General features: G+C 41.1%; 1 protein-coding gene across 1 annotated transcript in view; it reads right to left on the bottom strand.

Annotated features, from left to right (window-relative positions):
* The window catches only part of LOC129694298 (dmX-like protein 1), a 216936-nt gene that overhangs the window by 115996 nt on the left and 82264 nt on the right, over nucleotides 1-18676 (bottom strand). Inside the window, exons 11-16 of the mRNA XM_055631009.1 lie at nucleotides 18143-18327; nucleotides 12895-13591; nucleotides 11791-11912; nucleotides 11109-11198; nucleotides 4484-4607; nucleotides 1219-1338 (exon numbers count right to left, since the gene is read on the bottom strand). Of these exons, the coding sequence (XP_055486984.1) occupies nucleotides 1219-1338; nucleotides 4484-4607; nucleotides 11109-11198; nucleotides 11791-11912; nucleotides 12895-13591; nucleotides 18143-18327 (1338 nt within the window). The remainder of the gene's footprint in view (nucleotides 1-1218; nucleotides 1339-4483; nucleotides 4608-11108; nucleotides 11199-11790; nucleotides 11913-12894; nucleotides 13592-18142; nucleotides 18328-18676) is intronic.

Here is an 18676-nt window from a genome sequence, read left to right on the forward strand (position 1 = left end):
AACAGTTTGAATGTGGAGTTAAAGCAATGTCCAAATATGAACCAGTTCAAAATGATATACAAAAAACTTTTTTTCACAAGGTACAGGGATGAAGGGGCTGGTTGACAAACAGGGGTTAATGTTTATTTATTATTTATTTATGTTTTTTTGGTTACTTCATACATATTACTTGTATGTGTATATCAATTGTATGTATATATATGTCCATATAACCATATAACAATTACAGCACGGAAACAGGCCATCTCGACCCTTCTAGTCCGTGCCGAACACATAATCTGCCCTAGTCCCATATACCTGTGCTCAGACCATAACCCTCCATTCCCTTCCCATCCATATAACTATCCAATTTATTTTTAAATGATAAAAACGAACCTGCCTCCACCACCTTCACTGGAAGCTCATTCCACACAGCTACCACTCTCTGAGTAAAGAAGTTCCCCCTCATGTTACCCCTAAACTTCAGTCCCTTAATTCTCATGTCATGCCCCCTTGTTTGAATCTTCCCTACTCTCAGTGGGAAAGGCTTTTCCACGTCAACTCTGTCTATCCCTCTCATCATTTTAAAAACCTCTATCAAGTCCCCCCTTAACCTTCTGCGCTCCAAAGAATAAAGCCCTAACTTGTTCAACCTTTCTCTGTAACTGTCTGTATGCATCTCTAAAAATTGTCTAGGGTATTATTATTATCAATTAATTAATTATTAAATATGGAAGACGGGTTTAGGGAGAAGGGGTGAGATTAAATAAGTTATTCTTCTTCTCACACCTTTTCGAGCTTGTAAAGAAAAAGTGTTGGACATTTAAATTTTGCTTTATGCTTTTCATTGCTTTGCAAATATTGCCTGGAATGTCCAATTGTTTAACTACTTCGATTTTGTTGTTGTTATTTATTCTTATTTATGTCTTTACTTGTTCGGAACAAATAAAAAATAAACAAATAAAATAAAAGTAGCCTAAAATTAGCACATCAAGATTATTTGGAGCACTATGCCTTTGGAATGAATCGAAAGCACTTCATCTCAGGTTCCACTGAGGCATTGTTTGTTTTTTTCCAATGATTAAAACAGTTAATATTTGAAGGTTGCCAGAACTGATCTTTTACATTAGCATGGAAAAGCAAAGACCAACATTCAGGCATAACGTTTGTTAACCTTCAATTGTTAAACTGCACGCTATGCAATTTCTACATTCAATGCAACTTTTCAAAGGCACCTACCAATGGAGATTGGATCGGATTTCAGGTGTAAATGCCACATATGCAATAGCGATTGGCTGTTCTGTTTATGCTCAATCACTACCAAAAAGAATTTTTCGGAAAATCCATTTTGCGGCTTTTCTGTAAGTTAATAGAGATTGGTTATATAGTGCATTCTACGTACTATACATTGCTGAGACAAAAGGGCATTAACTGAACTGGTGAAATAATCCAATGGTGCTTACAAAATGTAAATAAAAATACAGTCAATACCTTTTGATTCAAATTCTTAAAACACAAACTACTTAACATAGTTTGGGTGAAAATATCCAACAATTTACAATATGCAAGGTAAATGATTAATCTAGGTGCCAAATGGCAGAGATATCATTAGAGCCAAACATGGAGCAATCATATAGTCACAGAGTTATACAGCACGGAAATAGATCCTTCACCAAGAACATCTCCTGAAGGGAAGATTATTAATAAAGTGACAAAGTGGTTGGATATAGCATCTCTTGCAATAATGTCCTAGGCAGAGATTATTTGCCCCCCAATAACCATAAATGTCCCTCAAGACACGTGTAACGTTAACATCATCACACTGTATAAGGACAAGGGAGATTGCCGTGATTGCAACAACTACAGGGGCATCTCACTTCTGAGTATTACAGGAAAAACCTTTGCCTGAGTGATCCTTCAAAACCTTTACAGCCTGGATAGAGTGGAAATAATGTTTTCTGTAATGGACAGCCCAGAGCCAGAGGGAACAGCCTCAAAATAAAAGGATGTACCTTCAAAATGGAGATATAGTGGAATTTCTATGGCTAGAGGGTGGTGAATCCGTTGAACTCATTACACAAATGACTCTGGAGGCCATATGTGCAATGTTGTGCATTGATTTCAACTTCTGATGGACTTTCCATCAGAAATCAACAATCCGTTGTCAACTATGTTTTTTTTCTCTCCACAAGTACTGACAATACAAATACCACTGCTCCCACTTCATCTCCTGAATTTAGCTCCTTTGACCATTCTGGATTAAGACTGCAGGGAAGCCTTTGGTTCCCCAGCCTTGGTCATCACTGGAACACCCTGCCGTTGCACATCAGACAGGCCCCCTCACTGTCCATCTTCAAAACCAGTATTAAAACACATTTATGTTCCTTGGCTTTTGACACTGCTTGAGACTTTGCTCCTGTTTTTAGTGCTTTTAATGTTTTTAATTTTTATTGTTTTTACTCTTTCGTTTAATGTTTGTATTGTTATGTAATAATTTCTTGTCCATGATCAGTCATGTTCAGCAATTTGTTGCAACTGTGGTTGTTTTAAAGTGCTCTATAAATAAGTTATTATTATTATTATTATTATTATTATTATTATTATTATTATTATTATCAGTTAGTAACACTGGTGAATAAACCTAGCTTGATAGTACTTTCAACAACATGTCATTATTTTGTTAATGTCTAATTTGTGAATAATGAGCATGATTAAATTACTCTAGCCATTAGAAGAAAATCAAGGCAATTTTACACTTGATTTGGCAGGTGTGAGTTTTGTAATTGTATTTTAAGTTTGGCTAGAAGCAAAACGTTGTGGTGACTATCTGTAGCTCCATAACTGAAGTGATGCCTGATTCCAGTGCCTTAGTTATATCCAGTGCTCTCAGTAGTTTGTTAATGTCACAGTGAGTCAAGTAAATCAGTTAGACTGGTCTCCAAATGGCAGTTTGGATGATCGTTCACTTAGTATTTCAGACTAAAGATGGTTAAATTATTCCAGCTTTGTGTTTTGCACTCTCATATTAGGCCATTGTATTGTTGGCACTGGAGATGCTCATGAAGCATCCTCCTCCGAATATCTGTTAAACTATCCACCAGTAAAGAATGATACCGCTGCACAAATCAATAAATAGCATCCTTAATAGCTTCCTCGATGTAAAGATGCGTTGTATTTGCCGTGGGCCTCCCACCACAATGGCATCGACAAAAGCATCTACAACAAGTAGATTGATAAGGATGTGATCAGTTAGTTAACTTTGTGTTCACCATTGTCTGTGGTTTCACCACGCTCTGCAGCTTCAGAGCAGTAGCCGCACCAAGCAGAGATGCATCCTGTCAGAATATTTTCTACAGAGAATTCCAGGGAATCACTGTGGGCATGCAGAATCTTATTACTACCTTATCACTACTAGTTTTCTCATCACCTCCCTCAGACCCAGTCAGACAACTTTGACTTTCAGGTCTCACGTTTGGTGGGGATCTTGACATTCTGCACTTACTATTATCTTTGTTTGCTACTCACAGGTACTTATTCCAACTACTGTTCAACAGAGATTATATCAATATATTCACTGAGAAAATATGCTCAGTACTAAGGAGGAAATTTACTTATCAATGTTTGACCTGGGCCCATTAGAATTTAAGGATCATGAGTCCACAGTAAGTGCAACAGATGATACTTTCAATTCCATGGTGTTGGAAAGCAAAGTAATAAAAAACACAGTAAACAACGAAAAATCACACATATCATCAACATTTATTATGGTTTCAAAAGCACCTCTAAGGCAAAAATATAATAAAAACAGAAAATGCTGGAAATACTCAGCCTGTTGCTTGTTACTTTATTTTCCATTCCTCTCCGTTTTATTTGTTTGTGGCCTCCTACATTGTTCCACCAAGGACCAACATATGTGTGAGGAGCAGCACATCTACTGAGTGGGGAAGTTGCAGTTTTTGGGAGTCAAAATCAAATTCAATAATTTCCCCCAATTCAATTTTTATCAGAACTGACCAATTGTGTTGAAACTGTATCCATCTTTAATATTAATTGATGCTTTACTCTCCACCTGATGTGCTGGGATTTCTCAGAATTCTCTTTTTGTATAAATTTTTTACAATTGTTCTGGCCTGCATTTCACAGCTTTGCCAAGTATTTCTATTTCCTCTCTCTTTAACTTCTCTCCAATATGTATTAACTAGATGACTTCCTAAACATTGGGATCATATCGGCAACCTTGGCTACACTCCATCAGAGATAGTCACTAGCTATTCTATACCACTCCCAACATATCTGCAACTTAATTCTAGCTCGAGTTCTCATTTTATTCAATTATCATGGTCTTTGTCTTGAAACATTAAAAATATTTTCTGTTTCCATAAATATTGCATAACATGCTGAATGTTTCCATTATTTGGGGGTTTTGTTCAGATTTCCAGCATATTCAGGTTTGAGATTTCCCCCAAAAATATGTAAACAGATAACACTAAACAAGACTTTATACCTGTTTCCTGCCGTGGACTTGTTTTGTTTGTTCCGCTCCTTTCATTTTTCTGCCTTTTCATGGATTGATTAACTAATATAAAATCCTCTTTAAAGACATGAAGCAATTGTGTTTCTTTCCCGTACTAAAATAAAGCCAGAGTCAAATAATTATCAAATAAAACTGGTAAATACTTCATACATGGGTCAAAAAAACTTAAAAAGAAAAATGACAAAGGGAGCATCAAAGAAAACTGCACCACACAAGATTGAAAAGGGTAAAAATGGCATGAAAGGCAAAATTAGAATAAGGTCACAACTGATTTCAAATAAAAACACAGGAAGAGGGACAACGAAAAAACATGGAAAAACCTGCTAAGGATGACGGAAGAAAGATATGATAGATAGCGAAGAGAGAGAAAAAAATTAAAAGGAAATGAAAACATTCAAATGGCATGGAAAAACTTATAACGATCTCATATCATAAGAGACAATGTTTTGGAAAGACTAATCAAACTAAAGATAGATAAATTACCAGGATCCAATGGTCAACAATTAAGGCTTTTAAAGTAAATGGCTGGAGAGCTAGCAGAACCATTGGTTAAAGTTGACAACATTCAGAGTTCTGGGAGGGTATTAGCCAAATGGAAACTTCTTGTTGAAAAGGAGAGGGAAAACAAAAGGCTCTACACTTGTTCACTTAACATCGGTTGCTGGGAAGATGATAAGAGTCTAAAATATAAAAACAAGACGCGATTTTATGAAAGGAAAGAGTGTGAGGGAAATTGATTACAATTGGAAAGACAATCAGAATAAATGGGCGTTTCCCAGACTGGAAAGGTAAATAGTAGAATACTTTCAAAGATCAGTCTTTAGCACTCAATTATTGACTGAATTTACTAAAAGCTTGTGGTGACATGAAAATAGGCAGAAGAGCATGCTGCCATGAGGCTATTTAAAACCTGTATTAATACAATGATGTTGTGCAAATCGTCAAAAAACTTGGGAAATCCCATGGGGGAGAGAGTGCAGTGGAGAGATAAGTTTTTTTTGGCCTTCCATCACAGCTATGTGATGGATGTTTATGTAAAATGTAATTATGTTGTGTCTGGGTCTATTTGTGTGTAATGTATGGCTGCAGAAACGGCATTTCGTTTGGACCTCTAGGGGTCCAAATGACAATTAAATTGACTCTGACTCTGTGTGAAGGCAAGGCAAGGCAAGTTTATTTGTATAGCACCTTTCAACAACAAGGTAATTCAAAGTGCTTTACATAAAACATTTAAAGCATTTGAAAGAAACACATATAAAATGACATTTAGATGTAAAACGATTATTAGATTATTCAGATAAAATAATAACAAAATTAAAAGCAATCAAATAAAATATTTAAAATAGAATAAAACCAGGAATAGAAGTTACAGTGCAGTATAGGTAATTAATAAATTGTATTGTTTACTGAAAGGCAGTGGCAAACAGAAAAGTCTTCAGTCTAGATTTAAAAGAGCTGAGAGTTGCAGCAGATCTGCAGTTTATATATATCCAAGGTTATATATTGCAGTAAGAGGAATTAAAAGACACATTTGAAATTATATGGACTCTTTAATGTGTACAGTCATAGGGTGGAACAGCATGGGAACAGGTTCACCATGTCCATGTCAATAAGCTTTAAGTTCATCTACATCAGGGGTCGGCAACCTACGGCCCTCGGGTTGATTGCGGCCTGTACCCTGAAATTATCCGGCCCGCAGGCATATTTTCCCCCCCGTAATCATCCGGCCCGCAGCCGTCCGTCATCACCGGTACCTCCCGGGCCCGAGGCCGCGGCACCCAGGCGCGATGATGCAAGGAAGCCTGCGCTGGCGGCCGCAATGGCAGAGCCGCCGAGCTCCGGCTATACTGCATCCTGCCGCGCACCTTCTGTGTCTGGGCTTCACTGTCAGGATCGGGGTTGCCAATAGGCCGGGGACAAGTGAGTATGAGTATTCGAGCCACCGCCTTCAGGACAGAGCCAAGACAATGGTCTGTAGGTGCATCATGTCCGTGTGCGCCCGTAACTAGGTGGCGTCCTCGAAGGGCCAGGAGATAAGGATGTGGACCGCCATCTGCTCACAGACATGCATCCTGGCCCCTATGCAGAACAAGGTTGCCGACCCCTGATCTACATCAATCCCATTTGCCCATAGTAGGACTGCACGCTGAAGGGTCCTGATCTGAAAGGTTTCCTGTCCATTCCCTCGCAAGTTGCTGCCTCACCCACTGAGTTACCCTAGAACTGTTTTTCTCAAGATTCTAGTATCTGCAGTCCCTTGTGTCTCCAACTATGTTGTACTCATTTAGGTGGGTATGTGCCTCTTAACCTAACAATTATAACCATATAATATAACCATATAATAATTACAGCACGGAAACAGGCCAACTCGGCCCTTCTAGTCCGTGCCGAACACTTATTCTCCCCTAGTCCCATCTACCTGCACTCAGACCATAACCCTCCATTCCTTTCCCGTCCATATACCTATCCAATTTATTTTTATAATTAGGCGACCAAAATTGTACACCATACTTCAGAATTGGCCTCACCAATGCCTTGTACAATTTTAACATTACATCCCAACTTCTATACTCAATGCTCTGATTTATAAAGGCCAGCACACCAAAAGCTTTCTTTACCACCCTATCTACATGAGCTTCCACCTTCAGGGAACTGTGCACAGTTATTCCTAGATCCCTCTGTTCAACTGCATTCCTCAACTCACTACCATTTACCATGTATGTCCTATTTTGATTTGTCCTGCCAAGATGTAGCACCTCACACTTATCAGCATTAAACTCCATCTGCCATCTTTCAGCCCAATCTTCCAAATGGCCTAAATCTCTCTGTAGACTTTGAAAATCTACTTCATTATCCACAACACCACCTATCTGAGTATCATATAAACCATATAACCATATAACAATTACAGCACGGAAACAGGCCATCTCGACCCTTCTAGTCCGTGCCGAACACATATTCTCCCCTAGTCCCATATACCTGCGCTCAGACCATAACCTTCCATTCCCTTCCCGTCCATCTAACTATCCAATTTATTTTTAAATGATAAAAATGAACCTGCCTCCACCACCTTCACTGGAAGCTCATTCCACACAGCCACCACTCTCTGAGTAAAGAAGTTCCCCCTCATGTTACCCCTAAACTTCAATCCCTTAATTCTCAAGTCATGTCCCCTTGTTTGAATCTTCCCTACTCTCAGTGGGAAAAGCTTTTCCACGTCAACTCTGTCTATCCCTTTCATCATTTTAAAAACCTCTATCAAGTCCCCCCTTAACCTTCTGCGCTCCAAAGAATAAAGCCCTAACTTGTTCAACCTTTCTCTGTAACTTAGTTGCTGAAACCCAGGCAACATTCTAGTAAATCTCCTCTGCCTCTCTCTATTTTGTTGACATCCTTCCTATAATTAGGCGACCAAAATTGTACACCATACTCCAGAATTGGCCTCACCAATGCCTTGTACAATTTTAACATTACATCCCAACTTCTATACTCAGCATAGCATACAGATAGCTCATCATCTGCATGCTTACTAATCCAATTTACCACACCATGATCCAGATCATTGATGTACATGACAAACAGCAGTGGACCCAACACAGATCCCTGTGGCACCCCACCAGTCACTGGCCACCAACCTGACAAACCGCCATCCACTCTTACTCTCTGGCATCTCCCATTCAGCTACTGTTGAATCCATCTTGCTACTCCACCATTAATACCCAACCATTGAACCTTCTTAACCAACCTTCCACGAGGAACCTTGTCAAAGGCCTTACTGAAGTCCATATAGACAACATCCACTGCTTTACCCTCATCAATTCCCCGAGTAACCTCTTCAAAAAATTCAAGATGATTAGTCAAACATGACCTTCCAGGCACAAATCCATGTTGACTGTTCCTAATCAGACCCTGTTTATCCAGATGCTTATATTGTATCCGATTCTGAACCACCTTTCGCAGATATTATCCACTTCGTATAAAATAAAACTTATTCCTCGGATTCCCTTTAAAATTCATTCCTCTCTTCTTCAACTATGCTCTCAGTTTTTGATGTGTTAACCATGAGAAAATAGATTCTATCTACACTATCTCTGCCTCTCATAATTTTATGTACCTCTAGCAGATTACCCCTCAGCCTCTTAACCTTCAGGAAAAACAACTCTTGCCAAACCAACAACATTGTCCTCCAATCCAAGCAACATCATGTTGCATCTCCTCTGCACTTTCTCCAGGGCAATTGCATCCTTGCTAAAGTGACAATCAGAACCACACACAATAGTTCAAGTGCAGTGCAATCAGTGTTTTGTAAAGTCTGCAAGTGAGTAGAGGATCGAGGTAGATAGGGAATGCGGAGTTTTAATGCATGAAGCAAAAAATGGTTAACATGCAACTGCAGCAATTAAGGTGGTAAATCATATTAGGTGATTTGCGAGTGGTTTGGTGTCTAGAAATTAAGAGGTCTTGTTACAATTATATAGGGTATTGGTACGGCCACAATTGGAGTACTGCATACAATTTTACTCCCCTTATTTATCAAAGTACTGGACCAAGTGTGGACCCGTTGGGTCCCATTCCCCCAACGCAATATTCCACCAAACTGCGCATGCGCGGCTGACAGGCCCGCACTAACGGCAGAAATTAAGTTAAAGTTAATAACTTTGAATTCAATATTTCCATTACCTCACCAGCCCTCTTCCTACCCCTATGCTCCTCCATTCCTCCGCATCTCCAGCACTCCCTCCCCCTCCTCTTCACCCTCCCTCATATTTCCACTCTCCTCCTTCCCCGGATCGGCCACGCCCCGAACCTGGACCCTGCCGTGTGGGTCCGGAGCAGCAGCGCCGCCGCCAGATCCAGCCCTAGTGCCCAGGCCCAGGGTCCCCGGCGTGGCCTCGCCCATCCCCGGACACACAGTGCGGATACCGGGCCCATTGTGCACGCGTGGGGCTGACGGGCCTCCCCCAACTAAGCAGGCGCGCCCGGCAAGTGGGGGCGCTGTTTCAAGTTATTTTAAATTTTAAATGTCAATAACTTGTAAAATATAACATCAATCTGAATGAAACTTGTTGCTTTTACATCGCAGGACAATGGTGAGTAAGGTGGGCCAAAAATTGTAATGCTATCGTGTACCGTTTTGGCAGGGTTTTGGAATATCACGCACACACACGCATACAAATAAGATTAGATTTTTAGTAATATATATATATATATATAGATATGCGAGTACTGTGGCAGTCCAGAGGAGATTTACTCAGTTGATTCCTGCCATGTCATGAATGGCTAAAAAAGTAAGACCTGCATTCTTTAAGGGCTTAGAAATTGAAGGGCACTCTTATTCAAACATACATGATCTCAAGTGGGAAGTGGCAAGATAGATGTTGAGATGTTTCCACAAATGGGAGTATGTCAAATGGGAAGACATAGTAACAAGATAAGGGAGCAGTAATTTAAAATAGATGCATATGATTTTTTTCTCAGAGCGAGGTGTGGAGGATAGAATGCTGCAGATTCTGAGTGGACAAAGATACATTTTTAAAAGATTGGGAAAATATGGGTGATGCCAAACTGGTCTGCAATTACAACAGATTAGCTATGTTTGTATTGAATGGCAGGGCAGGCATCCAACCCCTGCTTCTCTTTTTTTACGTTCATGTTTGAAATGTTCCCAATATACTCTTGTATAATTGCAGTAAATGGCCAATTCATTTTTATTAGAGGCAGCATCTTGGCTGCACGGATGTGAAGAAAAACGACCTAAATTGCCATTTCTAAGTCAGCGCTCAGCAAGGTTAGTTCAGAGCAGAATGGATTAAATGTTCTCGGTCAGAAAGTTATGATGCGATTCAGCAATCTGAGCTAAAAAATATAATACATAGAGACTTGCTCAGTGCATGACACTTGGATTGTGTTGCTTTTCACTTATGGCACTGAACAAGACCTTGCTTCTCTCAGTGGACACAGGCTTTAAGGCACATTTGAAGAGCTGCAGTCATGTTTTCTCCCATGCCCTGGCAATATTAATCTCTCAACCAATAACTGAAACCAAATTGAGTTGGAATGAACTGCAGATGCTGGTTTAAACCAATGATAGACAAAAAAATCTGGAGTAACTCAGTGGAACATGCAGCATCTCTGGAGAGAAGGTATGGGTGATGTTTTGGGTCGAGACCCTCCTTCAGAAACCAAATTACCTGGTTATGATCCCTTTGTTCTTTTACTAATTGTGGCTGATTCAGTACACAAATTGACTTCAATATAAACCAGTGACTGCACTTCAAAATGTACTTAATTTCCTGGAAGGCCTTTGGGAGTGTTCAAGAAGGAACTGCAGATGCTGGAATATCGAAGGTACACAAAAATGCTGGAAAAACTCAGCGGGTGCAGCAGCATCTATGGAGCGAAGGAAATAGGTAACATTTCGGGCCGAAACCCTTCTTCAGACTTTGGGAGTGTTCTTTGGATTATAAATGCACTAACTGCAAGTTCTTAATAGATAGTTATTGCAGTACAATTTATGCATTCCATGTTCACAGATTAACATAAAATGATTGTGAAGAGTGTTATAGAAGTAGGAGGCAAGATATATTTGACTTACAAGTTCAGTGATAGCATCCAGTTCAATAATGCAGCCTGGTCTTGCTGTGGACTGTTGACTCACAATACTGAAAACCTCTCCAACAAGCCTCTGAAACAAAAAGTTAAAGCATATGAAATAATATTCATATATATTCTGTTCTAGACAATCTTCAGATTCAAGAGACAAATTTCAAGGACAGGCGAACACAGAATTATCTACCAGTTACTCAAATTTCCAGTATTTGTTTCTGATCTATATCCATCGTGTCTTTGAGACTCTTGAAAGGTGCCCATAAATAAAATGTATTATTATTATTATTATTATCGTGAGAAATGATATAAACTGCTTTATAAACAACATTAGAACATGCCATATTTATCCTAAATGGGGAAATTACTAATTTTACGGAAATTACGGAACTTGTTTATATATTTTTTCTCTCCCAAATGCTAGATTTAGTTGATGTCCTAAACAGAGGAATTCTAAGCAAATTTCTGCACACATTTGGTGCCCTTACACATTAATGAAACAACTGACTGATGGTATTAACAAATACAACCAATATCATGATTGTAATATTTTAAGCACTGAAGAATGCTGCATACTGTAACCCATTTCTGCATTTAACTTTGGGTGTCAATAGCACAATCAAATTAGTATACTCAAGTAGTATTTGGAAAAAAAATAAACAATTACTTACAGAGATTTCTGGATTAGAAAGCTCACTCAAAAGCTTTTTAGCATCAATAACAGCTTGATATAATCGTAAGTTCCGTCCATCACTTGCCACAAAACATGCACTAGGAGAGTTGCAGTATGCACCTGAAATTAAAATAATAATTTCATCATCTGGCATTGGACAACTATAAAATTACTGAGTACGTCCCATTGCTAAAGTGCGTAGCAAGTTTGGCACAGATGGAGGGAAGGAAAAAGTGCACAGATTAGTGAAAAAAGGTTAAGACAATGAAAATCAACCAAAATTAGATGGAAATAATTTTTAGTTTTAATCCGACGGATTTCTGGAACTATTCAAATAACAATCTGTTTTAACTTTGCACCAAAATAACCATGAAATTAGAAATATAGGTTTGATTTAGAGTTATATTATAAAATCTTGATTCTATAAACTTTACTATATCTTGTCAGTGCGAATTGGATACATGTGATGTCTGCAAAATGAAGTAAAATTGAGCAAAACACAGTGTTGGAGGAACTCAACGGGTCTACCAGCATCAGTGGAAGGAATGGACAGATGACATTTCATGGGACATTCCAATGCCCGCCGGGGGCTCCAACATTGTGACATTTAGACCGGGAGCGGGGCCGTACATCATCCCGCGCGGCCTAAAATGGCCGTGGGACATATCATCGCCCACCTGGGGCTTCGACATCGGGAGAGAAATGGAGAACAGGGGAGAGAGAAAAGACTTTGCCTTCCATCACAGTGGGTTCACTGTGATGGATGTTTTTGTAAATTGAATTGTGTGTATGTCTGTAGGATATTGTCTTTGTATGGCTGTGGAAACGGAGTTTTGTTTGAGCCTCACTGAGGTTCAAATGACATGTAATAAATATTGAATATTGAATTTAGGGTTGGGCCACTTCCTTGACCAAATTGGTCTGAAATATAGTCCCTGTCTGAAAATAGTCTATCCATTCCTCTACAGATACTGCCTGACCTCTGGGTTCCTCCAGCATGTTGTGTTGTGCTCACGATTCAAGCATTTGCATTTTCTCGTGTCACCATGAAGTATTATTGTTCTGCTTCAATGCATGTGTCTGAGAACTCAAAATCACCTACCTAGACAGTAGCTTGGGATTAGAGTTGGCAGCCAAGCCACATTTGAAAAGGCTGAAACATGCAGAGAATTGATCCTTGCCAACTCCGATACCCCTCCAGAATACGACAATGGCCCGACAGGATCAACTCGCCACAAAATTAGTTCACTATATATCGAATTAGAATCCTGGAAGGCAGCTGCTGTGGTATTTTCCCTCTGATTACTTGACCACGAACTGCTACATCGTAATGGGTCAAAGCTCCATCCATCATTGTAAAGGCACATGCCATCCGGTGTTCGTAGCGCATTGTGGTATGAAGTAGTTAAAAGTAATGGTAAAACTGAATGGCAAGCCAAGTCATTCAGATGAAAGCGATGGCCACAGTAACGAGACTTATGAGATACACCAAGGACTGTTGAAAATACAGATTCTTCTGCAAAGCTGACTGCCCACTGATTCAAGGATCCGTCTGCATGTTTTGAGATCATGAGCACATTAGGTGTGAAGATACTCAGTTTTAGATTCCCAGATGATTTATTATGGCCAGCAGAAATTAACATGCCAGATGAGGAATGAGTCAGACCATGTGGCTTCTGTTTCCCTTGTTGAATAGCCATATCTACATTTTTTGTGCAGGCATACATAACTATGCTCTTGCTGAGAGAGTTTGCATCACCAGTCGGAAATGCAACAGGAATCCGAGAGGCAAATGAAATCTAGAAAAAAAACACACATTTTCAATTTATTTTCATGGTCGTTGTTGAGAATTGTTATTCAAGCCACTTACACTGAGTAACAGTCTGCTATAAAGAAACTAAAGCTGGAATATTTCAAGTGTGCTAGAGAAAAATACCATTTCATTTTCAGATTTCATTTAAATTCATCTTTTTAGCACAAGCAAGACATATCATAGTGAATTTTTCTTTCCGTGGTTTTCAGATATTCATACTGTAACAAAATCTTAGGAAGTTTATCTGTTCCTTCTATATGTAATTGTACCAAAGATTAATTAAAATAGTATCACTAAATGGCCGCGGGACTGTGCGAGCGCCCGCCGGGGGCTCTAACATCAAGACCCGGTGTGCGACCTTGCATCACCCGACGTGGCTTTAATGGCCGCGGGACAATCACCATCGCCAGCCGGGGGCTTTGACTTTGACTCTGACATCGAGGGGGGGGGGGGGGGGGGGGGGGGTGCAGTGGTGCAGAGATAAGTTTTTTTTGGTCTTCCATCACAGCGATGTGATGAATGTTTATGTAAATTATGTTGTGTCTTGGGTCTATTTGTTTGTAATGTGTGGCTGCAGAAACGTCATTTCGTTTGGACCTCAAGGGGTCCAAATGACAAATAAATTGAATTGAATTAAAAAGCTGCAAAATATTCCCAAGCTACTTTAAGATTTAAAACAACAACATTCAGATGACCCAGCAGGCTCTGGAAATAGGTGATACCGGATGGGCAGATTTTACAAACTATCGGATGGTAATTAATACTTGTAGATCACTGTTAAACAAAAATGTTACATAGTATTATAATACATTTTCGGGAAAATAGCTGAATTTCAAGGGACCACAGCTACCAAGGAAATATATGAACCCGTGAATCAGAGGGATGTAAATGTTAATGTATATTATACCAAGACAAAAACGGAGCTGATATGTGGCTTTTCACATACCTTTTCTTTTCATGTTCTTTTTATAATGTTACTCCACATATTATGAAGCTGCAAATTCATTGAATTTGTTATTGAATTGAACTGAACTTTATTTATAGAGCACTATAAAAACAACCACTGATGCAACAAAGTGCTGTACATGACTAATCATAAACATAAAACAAAACAATAAAAACATTAAAAGACAGTAAAAACAATAGAAACACTAAAACAGGAGCAAAGTCTCATGCAGGGTTGAAAGGCAAGGAATAGAAAAGGGTTTTAAGATTAGTTTTGAAAATGGACAGTGAAGGGGCCTGTCTAATGTGCAAAGGTAGAGTGTTCCATAATGTCAGAGCAGCAACAGAGAAGGCTCTATTCCTTCTGAGCTTCCGCTTAGACCTCCAGGTACCTCCAGGAGCAGCTGATCAGCTGACCTGAGGCACCGAGCAGGAGCGTAGGGATGAGGCAGCTCAGAGAGGTAAGGCGGCGCGACCCTGGTCAGCAGCGGCCTCTGCAGCCTGTCCGCGTTTTTATTATTTTTTGTCTATGTTTATATGTAGTTTTTGTTATTTTATGTTGGGGGGTGTGTGTGGGGGGGTGGGGGTGGGGTGGGAGTGGGGGGGGGGAAACTTTTAAATTTCTCCCTGCACTGGAGACCCGACCTTTTTTTTTTCGTCGGGTCTCAGTTGTCGTTGAGGCCGCAACGAGGAGCGGCCTCCAACGGGAAGAAGCCGGGGACTCAGGTGCCGACTCACCGTCAACGTCGCGGGGCTGGCCGAGTCCGGAGCGGGTGGAGCGGTGGAGGAGCGCTGCTGCTGCTGCGCTGCTGCTGCTGCTGCTGCGGCCCGACCGGAGAGTCGGAGGCTCCAACGGCAGGTCTGTGGACGGCGGCACCGGGAGCCCGCGGGTCCCTGGAGGGAGACCGCTTTTCAGGGCTCCTGCAACGGCGACTTCCCCCGCCCGAGTTGCGGGGTCGAAGAGCTCCTGGAGCGGGGCCTAACATCACTGCCCCGCGCGGCTTGGAATGGCCGCGGGACACTGCGAGCGCACGCCGGGGGCTCCAACATCAAGACCCGGTGTGCGACCTCGCACCACCCGGCGTGGCTTTAATGGCCGTGGGACAATTGCCATCGCCAGCCGGGGGCTTTGACTTTGACTCTGACATCGTGGGGGTGGGGGGGGGGGGGGGGGGGGGGGGGGGGGGGGAGAGTGCAGTGGAGAGATAAGTTTTTTTTTTGGCCTTCCATCACAGCTATGTGATGGATGTTTATGTAAAATTGTAAATTATGTTGTGTCTGGGGTCTATTTGTGTGTAATGTATGGCTGCAGAAACGGCATTTCATTTGGACCTCCAGGGGTCCAAATGACAATTAAATAGACTATTGACTATTGACCATTTAAAGATTTAAAAACAAATAAAATAATCTTAAAATGAACTCTAAAGTACACAGGCAGCCAGTGGAGGGAGGCCAGAATAGGCGTTATGTGCTCCCTCTTACGTGTTCCAGTTAAAAGGCGAGCAGCAGCATTCTGAACCAACTGGAGACGTGCAAGGGAAGATTGGCTAACTCCAAAATAAAGTGTGTTACAGTAATCCAGCCGAGACGTGATGAGACGTGATGAAGGCATGGATTCAAAATGTTTCACTGTTTCAAAATGCTGTCGTTCAAGAATGGGGTTCACCTTTGCCAGCTGCCTTAAATGAAAGAAGCTGGACTTAACTACCGTGCCTATTTGACGATCTAATTTAAAATCACTGTCCATCTTAAAACCCAAGTTCAAAACTGTTGGCTTCACATACAGTGCCAAGGGACCCAAGTCAACAGGGGGAGGTTCACAGGAGCCATTGGGACCAAACACTATCACTTCTGTTTTCTTTTCATTAAAATTTAAAAAGTTTAGGGCCATCCAGGATTTAATGTCATCAAGATATAACAGAAGTGGTTTGACTGAGAAAGCATCTTTCTTCTTCAGCGGCACATATATCTGACTATCAGCATAACAATGAAAAGAGATGCCATGCTTTCTAAGAATGGAACCCAGAGGAAGTAAGTACAGTGAGAAAAGCAGGGGCCCTAAAATTGAGCCCTGTGGAACCCCATATGACAGAGGAGCGGAGAAGGATTCAGAACCAGCAAGGCTTACACACATAGTTTTGCTCTAGATGTCAGCAGATCTATATCGGTGAGACCAAGCGGAGGTTGGGCGATCGTTTCGCCGAACACCTCCGCTCGGTCCGCAATAACCAAGCTGACCTCCCGGTGGCTCAGCACTTCAACTCCCCCTCCCACTCCGTCTCCGACCTCTCTGTTCTGGGTCTCCTCCATGGCCACAGCGAGCAGCACCGGAAATTGGAGGAACAGCACCTCATATTCCGTTTGGGGAGTCTGCACCCCGGGGGCATGAACATCGAATTCTCCCAATTTTGTTAGTCCTTGCTGTCTCCTACCCTCCCTCAGCCCCCCTGCTGTCTCCTCCCATCCCCCAGCCTTCTGGCTACTCCTCCTTTTCCTTTTCTTGTCCCCACCCACCCCCGCCCCCGATCAGTCTGAAGAAGGGTTTCGGCCCGAAACGTTGCCTATTTCCTTCGCTCCATAGATGCTGCTGCACCCGCTGAGTTTCTCCAGCTTTTTTGTGTAACCAGGCTTACACACATAGTTCTGTCTGCCAGATACGATCTGAACCATCCCAGGGCACTGCCACAAATGTCCACTAGGTGCTGTAACTGAGATACTAAAATATCATGATCCACTGTATCAAAGGCAGCAGATAGGTCCAGCAGGACAAGAATCACATAATCACCAGAATCATTAGCTAGGAGGATGTCATTAAAGACCTTTAGCAATGCTGACTGTGCTATGCATAGTTTTAAACCCAGACTGGAAAACCTCCCGAATATTATGCTCGTTCAGGAAAAGTTTTAACTGAGCATAAACAACTTTCTCCAAGATTTTAGAGATAAAAGGCAACTTGGAGATGGGCCTAAAATTGGCCAATACAGTTTGATCCAGGCCAGGTTTCTTAAGCAGGGGTTGCACTACTGCATGTTTAAAACTTACGGGGACAACTCCAGAACACAGACTGCTGTTAATAATGGCAAGAACCGACTGCCCTATACTGGGGAAAACCTCTTTAAAAAGATGAGGAGGGACAGCATCAAAGGGGAACCTGATGGCTTAATATGGCTAACCACATCATCTAAAAGCGACCATGTCACAGGCACAAACTTATCAAATACCATCAAGCATGGGACAGAATCAGAGGGGTCAGAGGCCGGAGCTGAAATGAGAGCCCTTATGGTAACAACCTTATCAATGAAAAAGTGCAGGAAGTCATTGCACATTTCAGAGGCTGTGGGGCATTAAGAACAGAGTCATTGGTTTTAAATAACACACGTGGGTTGTGACGATTAGACACAATAATATTTGACAGGTATTCTCTTTTGGCCTCTTTAACAGTGTTCTGGTAATGACGCCAGCAGTCCTTTAGGATTTGAAATGAAACCTGCAGCTTGTCCTTCTTCCACTTGTGTTCAGCTGAATCACTTACTGGAAACTGGATGTCTTGCTCATCAAATATGCAATATAAAGGAACAAAAGATGCCTTCACCTGCACTTGTCGAAACATCCCAGGTTGATATTCATCCAACCAGTCAACATGCCACACCAATAAAGAGCCATCCATAGGATGAATACTGAAGAGCATGTCTGCATTTTTGTTCCATTCAGCTAACAGCATGTCGATCTTATGATCTACCATCACATCTGAAGAAGTTTTTTCCCCAGCATCTTTGTCTGAAAGTACAAATTGCATAAATCTTTTAATACTCTGCAAAAAGACCAATAATGTGTCAAGACAGTTTCTCCTTATGAGAGGTTTTGTAATTTAAACACAGAAAAATTGGTTCATAATATACATACATGAACTAAATGTGGGATTAAATGCTGTTCAGATAACAGTCTGTTCTATTGCAGGATCTAGCCAGTCTGCACAATTGCAGCATCTAACCGGTCTGCTCAATTGCAGCATCTAACCTCACACAGAAGAACTTTTGCATCTTACCAACTAATGCTGCGAAATTATAACCTTTGCGTTGAGCAAATAAAATAGTTGAATGATGGCATAAGGCAGATCAACTAATGA

This window comes from Leucoraja erinacea, chromosome 3, assembly GCF_028641065.1.
Source record: "Leucoraja erinacea ecotype New England chromosome 3, Leri_hhj_1, whole genome shotgun sequence".
Taxonomy (NCBI): Eukaryota; Metazoa; Chordata; class Chondrichthyes; order Rajiformes; family Rajidae; genus Leucoraja; species Leucoraja erinaceus.